At 43.6% G+C, this 17,924-nt stretch overlaps 1 protein-coding gene across 8 annotated transcripts in view; it reads left to right on the top strand.

Annotated features, from left to right (window-relative positions):
* The window catches only part of satb1b (SATB homeobox 1b), a 53,887-nt gene that overhangs the window by 22,094 nt on the left and 13,869 nt on the right, over positions 1-17,924 (top strand). For 5 of the 8 annotated variants that reach the window (XM_061248903.1, XM_061248878.1, XM_061248850.1 and 2 more), the window contains 6 exons: positions 2,556-2,667; positions 3,909-3,986; positions 7,232-7,683; positions 11,987-12,235; positions 15,564-15,635; positions 16,657-16,812. In XM_061248903.1, coding sequence (XP_061104887.1) covers positions 2,556-2,667; positions 3,909-3,986; positions 7,232-7,683; positions 11,987-12,235; positions 15,564-15,635; positions 16,657-16,812 — 1,119 coding nt within the window. The remainder of the gene's footprint in view (positions 1-2,555; positions 2,668-3,908; positions 3,987-7,231; positions 7,684-11,986; positions 12,236-15,563; positions 15,636-16,656; positions 16,813-17,924) is intronic. The other 3 variants (XM_061248911.1, XM_061248896.1, XM_061248887.1) reach the window with 1 other exon arrangement.

Genomic DNA, 17,924 nt, shown 5'->3' with positions numbered 1-17,924 from the left:
TGTTTGAGGAGGCAGGAGTGATTGGCACCTTTTTATAGGATTAGTGTTTCCTTGACATTCAAGGTCGGTAATCCTCAGGAAAAAAAAGGTTAACAAACAGAATTGCAGAGAGAATTATCCCACATTTGAGCAGACCTTGAACTGGAGATCCTGAATGCTGAGCTTTGTCCCTTGGCCTTGTTGTACATTTAGTTTTTTATTCTTTCATAGCCTGGTTCAGGCTTTGTGCATTAGGCTCGCAAAGCCCTGAAGTGTTTCAGAATGGGGGGGTAAATCTGCTATTGTTCCATTGCCAATCCTAACGCGACCGCTCAGAGATACATTTCATGTTTAATGCTAAGGAAGACAAACCGTTAGCTTCACCCGAGTTTGACTCGCGTTGGATTTGTTCGCTCTCACGCTCATCAGCGGCCTTTCAGACGATGTGTATTTCTCTGTGATCAGGCTTAACCCCTGCCTTCTTTGAAACTACAGCAACAAAAGAACTCCCCACCCACCCGGTCGCCCTGACAGAGCAGCTGTTTAGTTGCATAGCAGCAAATAGCCATCAAAAGCCATCTTTGTGGGCTGTGCTCCGTAGCTGTCACAGGCTAAAGTATTCCTGCTTTTTTTTGCCCCAATTGGTGTCAAAAGAGGCTGTAATTAAGATGTGTTAAAATGGGAGAGTAACCCGTCCCTCCTGCACAATGGGAAGGCGATATTCGGTTCAGCTGGAGTCTACGAGGGAGCTCGCAGGGAAAGAGGGCACGGTGGATCTGTTCCATCTTTACGTGCTTCCCCCATGACAGAGAGTAGAATAGATAGCTCGGGAGATAGCATTTGGTGAGACTTCCTTGGCACTTGATAAGGTCGGAGGATGGTTATCACGTAAAGGGTCCAGGTCCTTCCTGCTGCTTGTTGGTGGCTGCTGGTGTGACTATACGCGGTGCTGTTTATCTGGCTGGTTTGGCGGACGTCACTGCGGTACAGAACCTTGGGAAACGGTGGGGGTGGGGGGGGGGGGGGGTTGATGTATTGCTAGAGATGCGTGATTAATGAAATACATTTATTGCAACATCTGTGTCAAGACTGAGGAATAGAGGAGTCTTCAGCAGACCCTGCTGAGTGCCATTACCGAGATATGTTTACGATAATAATGGTAATGATGGATGCTGATTGTTCCATATTTTTAGAAGAAAAAAAATCTTTAAAAGTTTTTTTATGGCTGCAGAAGAATTTGGTTATTGCTTCTTTAAAATTGTCTTTAACACTGCTGACATTCTCCTGATGCCACGGTCTGGCCAGCAGTGCAGTCTGATGGGAGGACAATGAAGCAGGCCTGTCTTGACCTCAGTTGCTCATGAGTGAAGACTGATTCAGCCACTCTACTGTATATACCAGTGTCCAGCAGAGAAGTCATCAGTGTTGGGCTCATAGTTTGGGTGTTGTAGTATGAATTGTCAACAGCCACGCATGGCAGTCTGCCTAAGCACAAAGCCATTAGGCTTTTCAGATAGCATATTGATCTTGTGATTTACTTTACAAAATTAAATTATATTAATGTAGATCGCAGAATTAGGGGGACCCTTAAGTTTCGATATTAATTTTGCTATTATGCAATGTGAACTCTTGACTGCTGACAGGCAAGGAAATTCAGTCAACTTGTGACTTGCGTTCAGTGTACTGGCCAAAAGTTCAGTTAACTGCAGTATTTACCATTTGTTTTGGATTACAGTGTAGAACACTGAATGCTGAACATCAGAGATCTCATGCATTGGGTGCTGGGTGTTCTCAGGCAGAGGGACGTTCAGGCATTCTAAAGGGGCCTTGTGTCCCTTCATGGAAAAGGAAACGATGGCATACCTGTAATTTCAAAACCGATGGTTTTTCCTTTTGAATATTTATACCAGTGAAAACAGTCTCTGCACTGTTTGCCCTGAGGGCAGTAAGATGGTACAAACATCATTGTTTTAATAAAAAGAAATCTTGACGGATGGATTAAAATAAATGGGGATGAATAAGCTTCTTGTGTTGAGATGGTGTTGGGTTGTCTAAGGGCACCCCTCTAACAAAAAAAAAAGAAAAAAATGTGATCTTAGTACAAACAGCAATCTAACCTTTCCCCCTTCTTTTAAAGCTACTAGAAAATGGCTCATATTTAAGGAGGGAAAACTAAGCTCTGTCTATTTTATTTCCTGATTTCCAGAGGCTACGTTTTAATAAGACTGATTTCTTTAATTAAGCAGAGAGGTATACCAGCTCCCTGTGTCGAGGTAAAGCTGCCTTAACGTCAGCCTGGTTGACACTCGACCGAAAATGTTCCCTGCTCTGTCATACGCTGTGGCATTTGTTATAAAGGGAGTTTTTATTTTTTACTTCTTTTTTTTTTTTAGAGGACATCACCAGACATGCGCATGGCTGATAAATATTCTTGTTAGCAGTTTGTGCACCAAAACAATTTTAATTTATTTTAATGGACATAGGGTGCATGCTGTTCAAACTTTGCACTATTTTAATATATTACATTTTACTGGTCCTGAAAGGCTTTTGTACCAACTCTCCTCTCTCCCTTTCAGAGTATGATTTCCTCCATTGTGAACAGCACTTACTATGCAAATGTCTCGGCGGCGAAGTGTCAGGAATTTGGTCGCTGGTATAAACATTTCAAGAAGACAAAAGATATGATGGGTAAGCAAAATGGCGTCATAAAAAATGTTTTCTCGGAACTCCCCCGATATCACAACTCCTGCCAACATTCCAAGTCTACCTTTACTTTTGAGCCACTTTTTCACTTAAGATTTCTCTTGCTGATTTTTAACATACTGTACTCTAAAATTAATTTTATTCACAAATGTCATTCATTAATGCATAGATTTTTACCTTCCTTCTGCCTTTTGATTAAACTCTACATAGTTGATGAGAACATGACTGCATTGTAGTAAAATACAACTGGAGTAAATTGACCCGAGACAAGACGGATCTCTCAGTCGTTGATTTCCACGGCTTTATATTCTTTAGCCTGGTTACCAGCTGCTGAAATGCATGTTGTGTTGCAGCTGTATTACTGTACCATACACAGCAGTAGTTGTAATTTAATTTTTGCTGTCTTTTTAAATGTATCATTGATCAAATTTTAAGTGCCTCAGACATTAAATTAAGATTAACAAATGAGTGAAACGTGAATGTGAGAGGGAAGAGTGTAGACCAGCGAGTGAAATGGCACGCGGTAGTCACTGAATTTGATCGGACACTTCAAGTACTATATGTACACATTCTAATTTCAGTGCTCATTTAATTTCAGCACGTTATTCATAATATATTTTTACTTGCCGTTTATTTCAGTTTTATTGTTCTAAAAGGCCATTTACATGTGGGGGAAATGAAACCGTTTCTGATGCTGGGATGTGAAGTCGAGATTCATACATCACACTGACTGTGGAAATGTTAAGAAAGCCTGCTTTGCTGTCTTGTATGGAGGGACGTTTATTAACATAATGATAGTGGTAACCACTTACTGCCTGCATAAGCATTCTGTGCCTTTTCACTTCTTCATAAAGTACCTCATTCTACAAACTTAAAAAAGGTTTAGAATATATTAAAAATAGTACTAATGCTGGCTTTGGTGGTTTTGATCGCTAGCAGATTGTGCAGGGTTATCGTTAGCTACGGTAGCTATCTACTACCCACTCCTCTCAAGTCACCTGCATTTATTACAGCTTGACTGAGTTGTAGGGCTGCAGATTAGGATACGAATGTATATGAACATGTGTATTAGAATGTCAGTTGGGTTGCCTGTAATAAGCTGTCTATGTTGGAATTGTATTTGTGGGCCATAATGTGATCTCTGCTAAGAGCGGAGCTCCCTCCTCAGTGCGTTTGCGTACAGAGGCCCTGATACGCTCTCTCTCTCTCTCCCCTGGTCTGCGCAGTGATGCGCCAGCCCTCCCAGCTGGAGGGGTACCTGGGGACCTGCGTCCTCCACGACAGCCCCCGCGCCACCGCGTTAGGTACGTCACGTGTCACGCCCCACCGCCACGTCCCCGCCTGTAGCGTTCACCAGCGTCAGGAGGAACGTAAGCTAGCTTCCTTCAGCAGGAGAGGCCGGGAGGTATTCGGTGGAATTGGCATTAGCGAGGGAGACACACAGAGGCTGTCTTGTTGTCACAAGAAGCAGGAGGAGACTCGTGGAGATGGAAATCGAAACGTATCGAAAATGCATTTCACACACGGACTTGAAAGCACACATTTGCGCGCAATCATAAGTGCATTGATTAACTTTCTGGATGCAGTCAGGCTTTGAGATGTTTCAAGACAAATGTCTAGACTCATTGTGGATTACAGGCTAATGATGAGCTGAGATGAGCGATATTGCCTGGTGTCATCATCATTCTTGTGTTTGAAAGATGCAGTGTGTAGTGCTGATCCTTGTTCATGGTGGCGTGTAACATTGTTGTACCGTAAACGCAAGTCATATTCATGTTCATGGTAGTATACCTGTCTCTGTCCATTTATTTGCATATGCGATGGTCCTACCTAATACAATTTGCATTGGTTACATTTCATGCATGTCATTTATACAGCTTGATATTTCCTGAAGCGATATTTTGCCCTTGGGAACAAAAACGTTTTTCACGAGGGACTTAGACTAAACCTTGTCACTAGATCTTTCATTCAGATTCAATGCCTCTCACTCTAAAGTATATGTACGGAGGCCAGCAATAACTACTTGATGCAGTAAAAAAAATCTATTTTTTTTTATCTTGTAAATAAAAAAAGTATATTTTTTGTTTTTTGGTACTTTGGAAGTACCCTGAAGTTCAGATTTTTGACAGGAGATTAAAATGCGACATGGCCGCTTCCACTTGTGGCCAAAGCTCGTGCTCTTGGCTAGCAGAGAGGGCAGTCCCCCAGGGGAAATGGGCTGAGAGAGAGAGAGAGAGAGAGAGCCTGGACTGTGGTGCTCTCTCCAGTCGCTCGCCCGTTCGCTCACTCGCTCAACCTACATCCCGCTCCCATTGTGCCTCTAATCTCAGCCGCTTTGTGTTGGATTCCACACGAGGACTCTGGCCTCTCCACTGCTTTCTGTCTCTCTCTCTCTCTCTTTTTTTTTTGTAGCCTTTTCAATCGGCATGGAAACGGTGTACATGCCCCCCAGCAGTTTTGTAGGCAAAGATGAGACCAAAAGGCAAAATGCGGTGGAGCAGGGAACGGGATTGATGTTTCTGAGAGTGATTATTATAAGTTTTTGTTTCTGTGAAGTGTGGAAAAAAGGATTGTTGGCTGATTTTGTGCGTTCTGACAGTTGGGAAGCATATGCATGCTCTTGGATTTGTGTTTTTTGAGCCTCTCCACTTGCGTATATGCATCCAGTCCCTGGTGCATATACTACACTTAATCTTTTTTTAAATCCCTGGGATAGGGTGTTATGGTGTAATCTTCAGAGAGGAGCTGTCCTTTTGCTTACGCTGTGCTGTAGGTGTTACATTGTGTAGTTTAGTCTTCGGTCAATTAAGTTCAGCGGAAGAGGAATACTCTAAATGATTTTCACGAGATAGATGCTGGATTCTCCAATGCAACTTGATATTTAGTGTAACTTTCACATTAGTGTAGTAACAGGTGGACTCTGAACACTTAAGAAATGCAGCCAAAGGTATTATCAAAGTGTGGTCAAACGGCGATTTCATGTTACTTGTACTGTTGAGGCTGTCCGAGGTTTACAGCCTCAACACTTGAGCGACGTACTGCCACGGGCTATATTTAGTCCTTCCCAAATTTGAATGCTGGCAGACCTGCATACCTTGCTTTAGAATTAAGAGCATAAAGAATGATTCATACGAATGAGTTGCCTCATGTGCGCATATAGAATGTGCTGCCATGCCACATTAGGGCCTTGTCTATTTAAGCTGCGTTTTATTGCTCACATGATTCTGCCATGGACATTATAAACTAATTTTGGGAGCTGCCAGGGCTTGGAGATGCAGGACACACACTGAGGCCTTTTATTTGTGAGGGATAGCCGAGTACAGTCTGTGCTTCACCGCGCCATGTTTTGTGTAGCCAATATATTTGATTTTAGAAGTCATTTTATTTACTTCTTTTATAACCACATGTTACTTTAATCTCACTTGATAGCTGATATATCAGTGGCAGAGTTCAAACTCATATTGCTGCCATGATACCAGCGACCTTCCGTGGTCACCATGGAATTCTCAACCACAATACTCCTCTGATTCATGCAGTCCCTGGTTGACCGAATGTCATTTCTCTTTCCTACTTGCCTTCTGGTTCCCTGAATGAAATAAATGATAGCGTTGTTCTCGCTTATGTGTATTTTTTTCTGTTATTATTGGGGTTCTATTTTTCTATTTCTATTCTTTGGTTCTTCTGTTTTCTGTTTTTTCTCTCACCTTGCACAATAACAACTATGATAATAATCAGGTAACAGGTAATAATTGCTGACAGGATTTAGGTACTTGTTTTGCAATGCCAAAGGGACATCATTTCAATGCTTTATTGCTTGTTGTTTGAGTTTAAGTGTTGATGAGCTATTAAGGTGCATGCCTGCAATAGATCTCATACAAGGTAAGAACTAGCATTGATGCACCTTGCGAGTTAAGCAAATTGATGTTAGCTAGATAGCTAAACTCATAAATGGAGATTATAGCTAGATAATAATGTTTTTAATGAACTCTTAGAAATTTGTAACATGATGTCATAATGTAACAAAAATTGTCATCTTTTAATACATAATACGTAGTAAAATACATCCACAAGCATTTAAATTGCAATGCAAATCATGTTTAGACTAAAGGCCTTTAAAAATCTGGCATCCATTATCTTATTTATTTTTATTTATTTGGCTGGGATTCCACAGTTGCAGTCTTATATTTTGCACTTAACATTTGGCAAGGCAAAATAAGTGCGCAAATAAATGCACTGTGAAGTTCAAAAGTTGAAAAGTTAGAAAGTTTTTCTCCATTTGCAGTAGTTGTTAAATTAATGTTAAAAAGGGATAGTTATAGGGATTGCATCGTTCCCTTTATTAAATGAACTGTGCATACTGCAGTGAGTTGGGTTGTTGAAGGCAATTAATAACTGTATAGCTACATGTCTATAACAAATGTTAAGGCAATAAAAACAGTTGCATGTTTCCCAATAATCTGATTGAAATGGTGTTCACCATTCTTTCCCTTTATGGGAGCAAGCCTCTGTATTCATCTTTTCCCCTGCTTGCTCTCGGTCACTGCTCCAGCGGAGATGGACAGCCTGTCGGATCTCTCCCCACCCGGGACCAATCACATGGGCTTCAGCCAGCAGCCCATCCCGGGCAGCACCGCCGAGCAGCCCCCCTCGCCCGCGCCCATGCCCCACGGGGGCCAGCCCTCCGGCCGGGCCCAGCTGCCCAGCCTGCACCCCGGCCTGGTGTCCACCCCCATCAGCCCGCAGCTGGTCAACCAGCAGATCGTCATGGCTCAGATCCTCAACCAGCAGTACGCCGTCAACCGGCTCCTGGCCCAGCAGTCCCTGAGCCAGCAGTACCTGAACCACCCGCCCGTCAACCGCGCCCTCAACAAGCCCATGGAGCCGCAGGTGTCCTCCAACACAGAGGTCTCCAACGAGATCTACCAGTGGGTGCGGGACGAGCTGAAGAGGGCCGGGATCTCACAGGCCGTGTTCGCCCGAGTGGCATTCAACAGGACACAGGTAAGGCTCTCCTGGGACAGCCACGGGCGTTAACACCGTGACATACGACAGGGAAATGTCCGCTGCTTACTGAGGGGCAGCCTATAGTCTGGGTAAGATCAGTGGGACAGTCTATAGTCTAGTGGGTAAGATCAATGCAGCTGTTGGGACCTGCTTAGTCTAATCAAATGTAAGTCGTCTGCTAAACTAACACCAACATTTTGCATCAGAAGTGATTTCAGGCAGAGTCCATCTTCATGCTTTTCTTCAGCCCTCCGAATTGTAACAGCTGATTTACTGAGATGGGAATTGAGTAAACTCCAATCAGAACACCAATAGCGAGCTGTCTTTTTTTTTTTTTTTTTTTTGGACCGAGCAGACCCAGTGCATTGATAATGTGCTAAAGTAGTGGTCGTCTCGCTATGGTCATTACTGTTCCCATGGTACTAATTCCAAACCGCCAGAGTTCTCCTGTGCCCTGACCAAATTCCCTATATGATTCTCTAAATCTGGCTACCTAATCATCCCCAGCCTCCCTGGGGTAGTGATTCTCTCCCTCTCCACTGGTATATGGGGAGAATTATAATGCAAAATGGCGGATGGGTTCTATCCCGGTAAGTCTCCCCCACGTTCAGTGTGTAGACATCCGAGGATGCAATTATATACTGTGTAAGCCATTATATACTGTAGATACAATCAAGTATGAACATTTTTTTTTATTATATTGAAATTACCTTTCCATGGAATTAATTGGAAATTGGATGTGAAAATGTAATCTTAAATTGATTTCTCTGGTTTTTATTCTTTCTGTGGTAAAAGCAGACCGTAAAGAGCCTCGCTCTTGGCTTCCATTTTAGCGTGTTGCCGACGCGCGGAAGGCTAGCGGACTGCGTCTAGACCGGTGTTTGGGAAGCGGGTTCAGAGAGGGCTGGAGGCAGCGGGCAGGATGCTGAGGGTGTCTCTGTGCAGAGAATGCCTTTGATGCAGTCCCTCCACACGCCGTGCCAAGTCCAGGCACACACAATCAGGGCTGGACGCGTACAGCACTGCCGCTGGGAAGGGGGCCTCACTGAGAGCACTCCATGTGAGAAAAGGTTTTAATGAAACTGGGCGAGGTGTCAGTGCAGCGTGCTCATGGCAGGCCGCCCTTCATCCACACCTTTGCTCTCGCAGGCTGTTCCGTCAGGCCGGCGCGCGTGAATTTCGCTCGCCTTTTTATGAATGCTTCGGATACACATCGTGTCATGACCGTTTTTACCGAAGCAAAATGGATGCTCGATTTAATGCTTGCTGTAAGGCTGCGAGCAGAGCCACGGTGTTCTCATGCCAACTTCCTTTGAAAACAAGGGGAATCGCTGATTATTTGTGCGCGGTACGAAATTACATCAAAGAGGACTACTTTTATTTCATCAGATATTTTCTAGGTAATTAACCTGTGTGCTGTGAAGGCTGCTTACATCGGGGACTGACAGTGGACCGTTTCCTGGGAGATGTGATTTTCTCTCTGAACCGGGTGCTGGCGGTCTGTCCTGATGTCGCAGTGCGTAGGAAGTGCATCTGTAGAGAGGCAGCAGCAGATCCAGTACTGCCGAGGACCTCTGAGTGCTGGGGTGACAGTGAGCACTGTGCTTACCCTACCTGCGTTTCCTCATGACACCGTGCTCAGTGAAATTCCATGAAGTGATCGCACTGCACGCTACCTATGTGAGGCCAGCAGATAGGGCCTGCTCACTGTGTGACAGAGCCCTTAACAGACAGAACAACGCGGCTCAGTGTTCCTCCACCGTCGGCGTCCGTAGGAGCGCAGAGATGCCCACGGTGCCACAGGGCTTTTTTTGTTCAGTCTCAAAGGACAAACCTACGTGAATCTGTTACGGAGGACGCACAATGAAGCTCGGCATTGTTGACCGAAGGCAGTTATTAGAGCCACTCACCCCCCGAATTCCTGCAGGAAGGGAGAGCCGTGACTGGCGCTCGCCGTCAGGTGAGACGTGGAATGTCTGCACGGCGACGCACCTGGCCTACTGCCAGCCCCGGGGGGTGGGCCACGCTCGGTCACGGACCGCCACTCAAACATGTGATTTCAGTTTACAGCAAGGGAGCGATAATGTCTAAATATGTTCTGCATATTTTCGGGAGGGTTGCAGCAAGCCGCATTTCTCGGCTGCTTTGAAGTTGCGTGAGACTGATAATATCTGCTGGAATCTGTGAGTACGCTCAAAGATGAGACTGTGTGGAGACTAGACGGTGGTTTTTTTCTTTCTTTTTTTGCTGCAATTTGGCTGCCTCTAATTTATCCACAGTATAAAGAATTGGTAATGAGCCTTTGAAAGCTCTTATAATATTTATTGTACATTTTTCAACAGCCGTCTAATCAACATTTCTTGTAATGACACGCAGCGGTGTCTGTGTGAAAGAATGTGTATGGGGTTCTGCAGGTCTCTGTAGTCACTGCATTCTCCACCTGCATGTTTGCTGTAGAAGGACAGTGCTAGCATTCAAAAGCTGATTCCTGCCTATGAGCCTTACTTCTGTGCTCAGCTCCTATAATCTAGCATCTGTCCAGTTTTATTAGCTTGAGATTTAAAATGCCTCACAATCAATATAGTAATTGGAGGAACTTACCTGTTGAAGTGAAAGTAAAGTGTAATCTACACTGGCTCCCAGTCTCCTCAGTACTGTAGTGCTTGGATAGATATAGTATAGACCGTACTACGGTTTGATAATCGTTATTGTGTGGGTGTGTGTGTGTGTGTGTGTGTGTGTGTGTGTGTGTGTTTGTTTTTTATTTTATTTTTTAAGATGTGAACTGAGGTGAATTAATGTTATTGTCATTGATCTTGCAAGATAGAAAAATGTTTTTTTTTATTCATTATTTCATTGTTTCATATGTTCATAACACACAATATATAACTAACATGCCAACATGTTATACATTTCTTAAGTTATGTTTTATTGCATGCTTAATTCATATTCTAATGTCGTGAATATATATACTGTTTTTATATACTGAATAGGGAAATATGTCCAGTTCATAGTCTACATGCCAATGCAATCTGTAAAAAGGGGTTTTTTCTCTTAACAGTCATAAGGTCAGATTAATTTGTACATGATGGCAGATGCCAACTTTAGGGGTATGTTGTAAATTTTGGCTATTTGCAAATATATTTGTTTCCATGAAATAATCATTTAAAAAGGGATAGCCATTTTGCATTTCAGTCTAAATGCAAATGACCCCTTTTTATGCTGAATTTTATGCTTTCTCACTGAGATGAATTGATAACATTCTGTCAGCAATTTTACTTGTTCGCCATCATTCCAACATTGTGACCCCACCCCTTATCATTCCGCAAAATAAAAATGAAAATATAAATAATAGTCTCAGAACAATTGGATCAGTACAAAAAACCAGTACCTAAAACCATGCAAATCTTGATCATTCTGTGTGTCTGTGCAATTGCACATTCAGATTCTATTGAATCAGAATGAACAGATATCAAACATTTGCTCCTGAAAAGCATGTGCTTCTCAACCCTTTTTTGTAATGGTTTCATCTCGAAGCTTAATTAAATCCTGTTTGTCTTTAACACAAGGGCAGTGCTGATTTAGACCTGGGTTTCTGATTTAGGCCTGTTTTCACAGTGCAGTGCTGATTTAGATGTGGGTTTCATAGCGCAGTGCTGATTTAGACCTGGGTTTCCCAGCACAGTGCTCACTTAGACCTGGGTTTCACAGCGCAGTGGTGATTTAGACCTGGGTTTCCCAGCACAGTGCTGATTTAGACCTGGGTTTCATAGCGAAGTGCTGATTTAGACCTGGGTTTCCCAGTGCGGTGCTGATTTAGACCTGGGTTTTCCAGCGCTGTGCTGATTTAGACCTGGGTTTCACAGTGCAGTGCTGATTTAGACCTGGGTTTCACAATGCAGCGCTGATTTAGACCTGGGTTTCACAGTGCAGTGCTGATTTAGACCTGGGTTTCACAGTGCAGCGCTGATTTAGACCTGGGTTTCACAGTGCAGCGCTGATTTAGACCTGGGTTTTCCAGCGCAGTGCTGATTTAGACCTGGGTTTCACAGTGCAGTGCTGATTTAGACCTGGGTTTCACAGTGCAGTGCTGATTTAGACCTGGGTTTCACAATGCAGCGCTGATTTAGACCTGGGTTTCACAGTGCAGTGCTGATTTAGACCTGGGTTTCACAGTGCAGTGCTTATTTAGACCTGGGTTTCACAGTGCAGTGCTTATTTAGACCTGGGTTTCACAGTGCAGTGCTGATTTAGACATGGCTCTCACGGCGCAGTACTGATTTAGACCTGGGTCTCCCAGTGCAGATGGATTGATAGTGCGTTTACTCTGCGGAAGGGCTTGCTCTCTGAGATCCTGCGGAAAGAAGAGGACCCGAAGACAGCGTCCCAGTCCCTGCTGGTGAACCTGCGCGCCATGCAGAACTTCCTGCAGCTGCCCGAAGCCGAACGCGACCGCATCTATCAGGACGAGCGAGAACGCAGCCTGACCGCAGCCTCGGCCATGGGCCCCACGCCCCTCATCAGCACCCCCCCTCCCCGCCCTGTGCAGGTAGGCCTCCCTAAGTCCGCCTCTTTTACAAGCTGTAGTGACTGTAGAGCTTACTCATTTCACAGAAATGTACCTAAAGCATCGGTACTTGACTGATGCAATGCGGCTTTAAGGGCCTTAAGAAGTGTGTTCTGTTGCTTGTTTAAATTTTTAAATTATGTATTCAATGTGGGATGCGATTTACCAAAGCGGAAGCCCTGTGGGTCTCCCTCTTCCCTTCCCTGACCTTATGACCCCCCCCCTACCCCCTCTCCCCCCCCCACCGTCCAGTCAAACTGAATTATTTAAAAGGTATGTACTGTAGCAACTTTTCCACTCAAGTAGATTTTAAGAGGGATTGAGTGTGTCTGGGGAGAGAAGAGACAAAGCCCGTCTCTGTTCATTCTGACGAAGAAGGGCTTTTATCAGGGACAAAGAGTCCCCTGGTGCCACCCTGCCTCGGAAAGGGAGGCCCCTCAAGCGTGGCAAGTGAAGTCCAGGGGCTGGGGGCCCGGCCCCTCAGGGGCTGTGGGGAAAGTGCATCAGACTCTGAACCTGTGGCACCGGAAGAAATGCACGTTTGCGGTTCATTCCTAAGGTTTTGGGTGGGAGAAATTGCAGCCCTAGGTGTCCAGGCATCCTGTTTTGTGGTGAGATCCCTCATGATTAATTCTGCACACTTTAATACTTTATTTGAGATTGTGGCTAAACATGCATGAAATGCCCCCAATTGCTTTCGATCTTGCAACACATGCAGACACACAGGCGAATGCACACACGCACACGCACGCACACGCACACGCACACACACGCACACGCACACACACTCACACACACGCACGCACACTCACGCACGCACGCACACACACATACACACAGATCTGTTGCTGTCTGAGATTTTTTGGCATTTGTATCAAAACAGCCGGAGCTGCTGGTAAATATGATTTTAAAATAGCTCCCATTTCCAATAACATGGATATGGTGCCTAAATGTTAAAAATAAGTACATTAAAAAATAAGAAGAAATAAATACAAAAACCACACATTTTCTGTAAATATACCAGCTGGGAAAAGTCTTTTGAGAAATCCTGGTCAGTGGTATTGATTGTGGCAGTAGGTCTGTCGGTTTGTTTCACCAAAACTCATCAGTTTATATCAAGTTGAGATTTTTTGATGTATCCCCTTACTTTATTCCTAGACTGAAAATGGAAAGTATGGACATCTTTATTATTTGCAGGAAAAGTACAGTACATTTTTATTACGGTTTCTACAGTTCTGCTTATGTGACTAACAATAGTTTCCAGACCTGGGCTATCATGGAACTGATATTAAAAAAAATTTCCAAACACCTATAATAATAATAATTATAAATGATAATAGGTTATTTATTTATTTTGTGTCTTGTAATTGATTAATGATCTTGTTACTGTGGTAACAAGGCCACTTGTGTTGACACAAACACAAAATGCATTCAGAAGCATGACACCGCATGTTTTGTAATACGCGACTGCCTTTCAGCAAATCACACGAATATACCATCCTATCATTCCCTCCATGATGGTGAAATGCTGAATACAGCACATTCACACTGAGATACACACGTACAGGAACATATATACAGCACGCACACGATTTCACCTTTTCTCATGTTTATTACCTGAAGAATGGCGGAGCTATGGCCCCATATCCAGTGGAAATATCTCACAACAGAGGGCTGGTGTCAGCACAGATGGGCAGATACGTGTGTACATGCGCGCAGGGTGCAGGCAGAGATGCGCGGAGAGATACGGGCGAGATAGAGGTGTGGGAATACGCCTGCTTTATGGCTATCGCAGTCTGAGCTCACTCAGTGCTTTAGCACAGCTGGCAGGGGTGTAATAATTTGATTGTGGCGCAGCAGTCCCACCTTCAAGGTTGTAATTTTCCAGTACATCAGAGATAACGTACACCTCGCAGCGGTCACCGGTAACGCAGGCCTGCCGATTGGCAGGCTGGTCACACAGGAGAGGGAGCGGAGAGAGAGAAGAGAGGGAGAAGAGAGGGAGAAGAGTGCGCCGTTTCACGTGCTGAAAAGAGACGGGGCGAAGGAGGGCCTCGGTCACCTGCAGACACCAACTTGGGCTTGTCTCTTGTCATGAGGCGTATTCTACTCGCTGTGCTGGAGACACTTATGTAAATTTGAGTGCATATATCACTGCAATTCAGGAGACAGCACTGGTTTTATCGCTGTCATAAAATAAGATATGGAGGTATGTTTTTCAAGCAAGTAAATGGATCATCAGGCTGCTTTCATTAGTTTGTATGTTCCAACCTCAGTGATTAGCTCTTGTGGCAGTATAACTCACTGCAGACACCTCAGCCATCCTTTGTGGATCCTTTATAGTGAAATGTCCCATAACAAGTTGGCTAAATGAATTGTACAAATGAGTGATATTTAATTTAATTTCAGTCTTGTAATGGCGTGTAATCCTTGACTTTCTTTATATATCGGATGCATCGTTCGGTACACAGCGCTCACCGCGTACAGCACTTGAGGGGAATGACAGGTTGAGTGCGGCAGGCTTAAAGACTATGGGCTTGTGTTCTACGCCGGCACGGGCTTCATAGCAGTCCCTGTGTTCCAGGTGAATAAATGATGTGACACCTATAAAAAAAAAAAACTTTGAAAATAAACTTCATATAAATAAACACACGCACAGATAATTATTCAGTCTTTGCAATCGCCATTTTCTCCACCATTTTAATTGCCTGCATTGCACCTGTCAATCACATGAGCCCTGTGCTCTCTCCCTGCATTCGTCTGGCAGCGAAACCTGTATTGTCGTGCTTCTCTGTCGAGTTTGCCGTAAGAGTAATGGAGACACGAGGAGTTTATGATACTTCTAATACAATTCATATTTGGATCTGGGAGCGATCATGTACTGCAAAAATGTGTCTTTGTTGTGAGAACCTAACTTTGCAGAACTAATGTAATGCAGACTCTTGTGTTTGTTTCTTTGAAATGTGTTAAGTATTTATAGTTACTGACACACTTTGTTTTGCTTATTCAGCTATTGTCAAGTAATGACTTGGATTTTGCAGGTTTTTACTTAGAGAACTCCAGAATATGCAATGTTATACCACTGCATAAATGGTATAAAATCATTCATATTTGAAGAACTACAGTAAGATTGAGGGAACGGTCCAGATTCACTTACAGTACACAGTGCAGACCACTTTGTCCCCAAGAAAGTTTGACATGTACATATTTGCATTCATCATGGGAGAGCAGAGATATCGACATGTTTTGTTTCACTGTTTTAATGGGCAGTCTTTTGTTTCCTCCCTAACGTGGTTCTGTTCCCCTCCAGCCCAGGAGAGACGAGTGTAATAACGTGAGGCCTGAGGACTGGAACCCTAGAATCCCAGTGGGCATCTCTCCTGTGAGTCCCCCTCTTCCCCCGTCAGTTCTCCCCACCCACATCTGCATAAGCACAGCTTCCACACGCTCTCCCAGACTATCCTGTAACCCAGGCCCAAGGGCTGAATTGTGGGCTGAAAAGTGGGAGTGAGCTGAAATGCTGCTATTGCTGAATCGCTGAAGAACTTCTTGAATGCTGCTGACAGTTGAATTCTTACAGACAGAATCAAACTTGGAGTTCCTCTGTATTGATTTGTATGGATTATCATTTTATTTTTTTGTATCTGAGCCGAAATATCAGTTTTATAGAATGGAAGCAATGCCTGATGGTCTGAAAGTCAGAAGATACAGACTGCAGGTGGACATAGTTTTAACAACAACCATTGTTTTATCCTCTCTGTCTTTCCTTATTAATGTCAGTCTTGTGGGTAGTGTGTTAGAGTGTACAGTTTTACAGTAAGGTGTAGGTTAGAAAAACTGGGAGCAGCATTCACTTTGAAATGAAATAGCAAGGCACTGCTCCTTTGCTTCTTGCCTTATCCGCTACAGGCTGGGAACTCAGAACTGATGCAGTTGGGTTTCATATTGTATACACCTGCGTTCTCGGATGGAGTCGAATGCTTGTGTGGCTTTTCTTTAACTTTCAACAGCATAAGTGCTCTTGTAGGCTGAAGAACGATTGATTGCTTAATTCCTTCATTAAAAGTTGAGGTCAAGTCTGAGAGCAGCAGTATTGAATTACAACTTTAGTGATGACCTAGAAATGTTACAGAAAAACGTCCTCCATACCTTAGTAATTTTCATACCCAAGTGATTTCATTAATACAAGTGTTTGAAAACACTTTTTGACCAGACGGGGAGTTTTAAGGAATGAATTTCTTTGCAGGTCCTGTTACGTGACTGTAAAACTGGGAGATTTTGATGGTGTTTCAGAATGTGAAGAACTTTTTATCACTCCTCAGTAAACGGGCTGTACCAGTGGTGTGTTTAATAGCTGCTGTTGGACCACTCTCAGGATTAATCCTGCTCTGTTCTCCGGCCAGGTGAAGCCCTCTCCAATCCCCTCTGAATGGAATGGGAAGGTGGACAGTTGTGTGCTGAACATCAATGCCTCCATCTATGACGAGATACAGCAGGAGATGAAGCGTGCCAAGGTCTCTCAGGCACTCTTCGCAAAGGTGGCAGCCTCCAAGAGTCAGGTACAGCCCCACACACAGGCTGAAGTGGCTCTTTCTTTGCAGTACGGTCTTAAAGAAAGCAACAGACTTTGCCTAATGAAGCCAAAAAGCTGAGACATCGACCTGGTGGAATGAAGTTCCTTGTGTAGAATTGTGTAGGGCTTTCTATTGTCTTCATACAAACTTAAACAACAGTAGTTGACTAAATTTGACTGAAATTACTGTACGTGAAACGTTTTTTACTTGGGTGAGCTTTTCAGAATAATGGTTCATTTTTAGTGCAATGATTTGCGCCTAGATTAAGTGGTTTGCCTAATGGGCTGAATTTTTAGGCAGGTTTAGGCATTTGTTGAACAAGAATTGAGAGATAGTCTTTGGCATATGTCATAGGCTTTTTGCAGCTGCCCACCGATATTACCTAAAACAGTCTTTTAAAAACAAAATAAAGAAAAAAAACCTAGACGTTCATTACAGGGGTTTATCAGCATGAGGGATTTTTCTCTTTGAGATACTCAGCACTCTTAGAGGTAAAATAAGGGAGTATATTGTGAAACCCTCGATCACTTTCAGAGTAATAATTTACACAATGACATATGTCTCCTTTATTGTGGGCTTGAGAAGACCAGACAATGTTTCAACATAAAACAAACGTGTTTATATTAGCTTAGTTCTGCGTGGCTTTCAGCTGAGCAGACACTGTTATCTTACCGGAGAACAACCCATAGCTGAATAACGGCCTGTGAGAGAGAAATTACTGTCTGTTTAAATCTGTAATAATGGGCTTGCTGCACATTTCTTTAATTACAGTTTTTATGAAGGTTTCATATATCCATATGTGCACAGTTTAACATTTTCAGAATCACATTTAACAAAAAAAAAAATTAATTTGCTTAAAAGGCTCAAATTATCTGAAAGTATCAGTGGGTTCTGCTGATGGAGCTGATTATAGCACCAGATACCTTTGTTTTACTAAATTGCAGTTTGATGCACAAACCACTGTTTTTGTTAGCGAGTTCAAAGACAGAGAGAGAGGGCGGTGGGGGGGGGGGGGGGGAGGACAACCCTTGCATTAATTCTGAAGGTTTTCTGGTGGAGTGATGGTTTGTGAGATAGAGCGGGGGAAAGAGCCCAGG

This window comes from Conger conger, chromosome 1, assembly GCF_963514075.1.
Source record: "Conger conger chromosome 1, fConCon1.1, whole genome shotgun sequence".
NCBI classification, from domain to species: Eukaryota; Metazoa; Chordata; class Actinopteri; order Anguilliformes; family Congridae; genus Conger; species Conger conger.
This window is presented reverse-complemented; position numbering and strand designations above follow the sequence as displayed.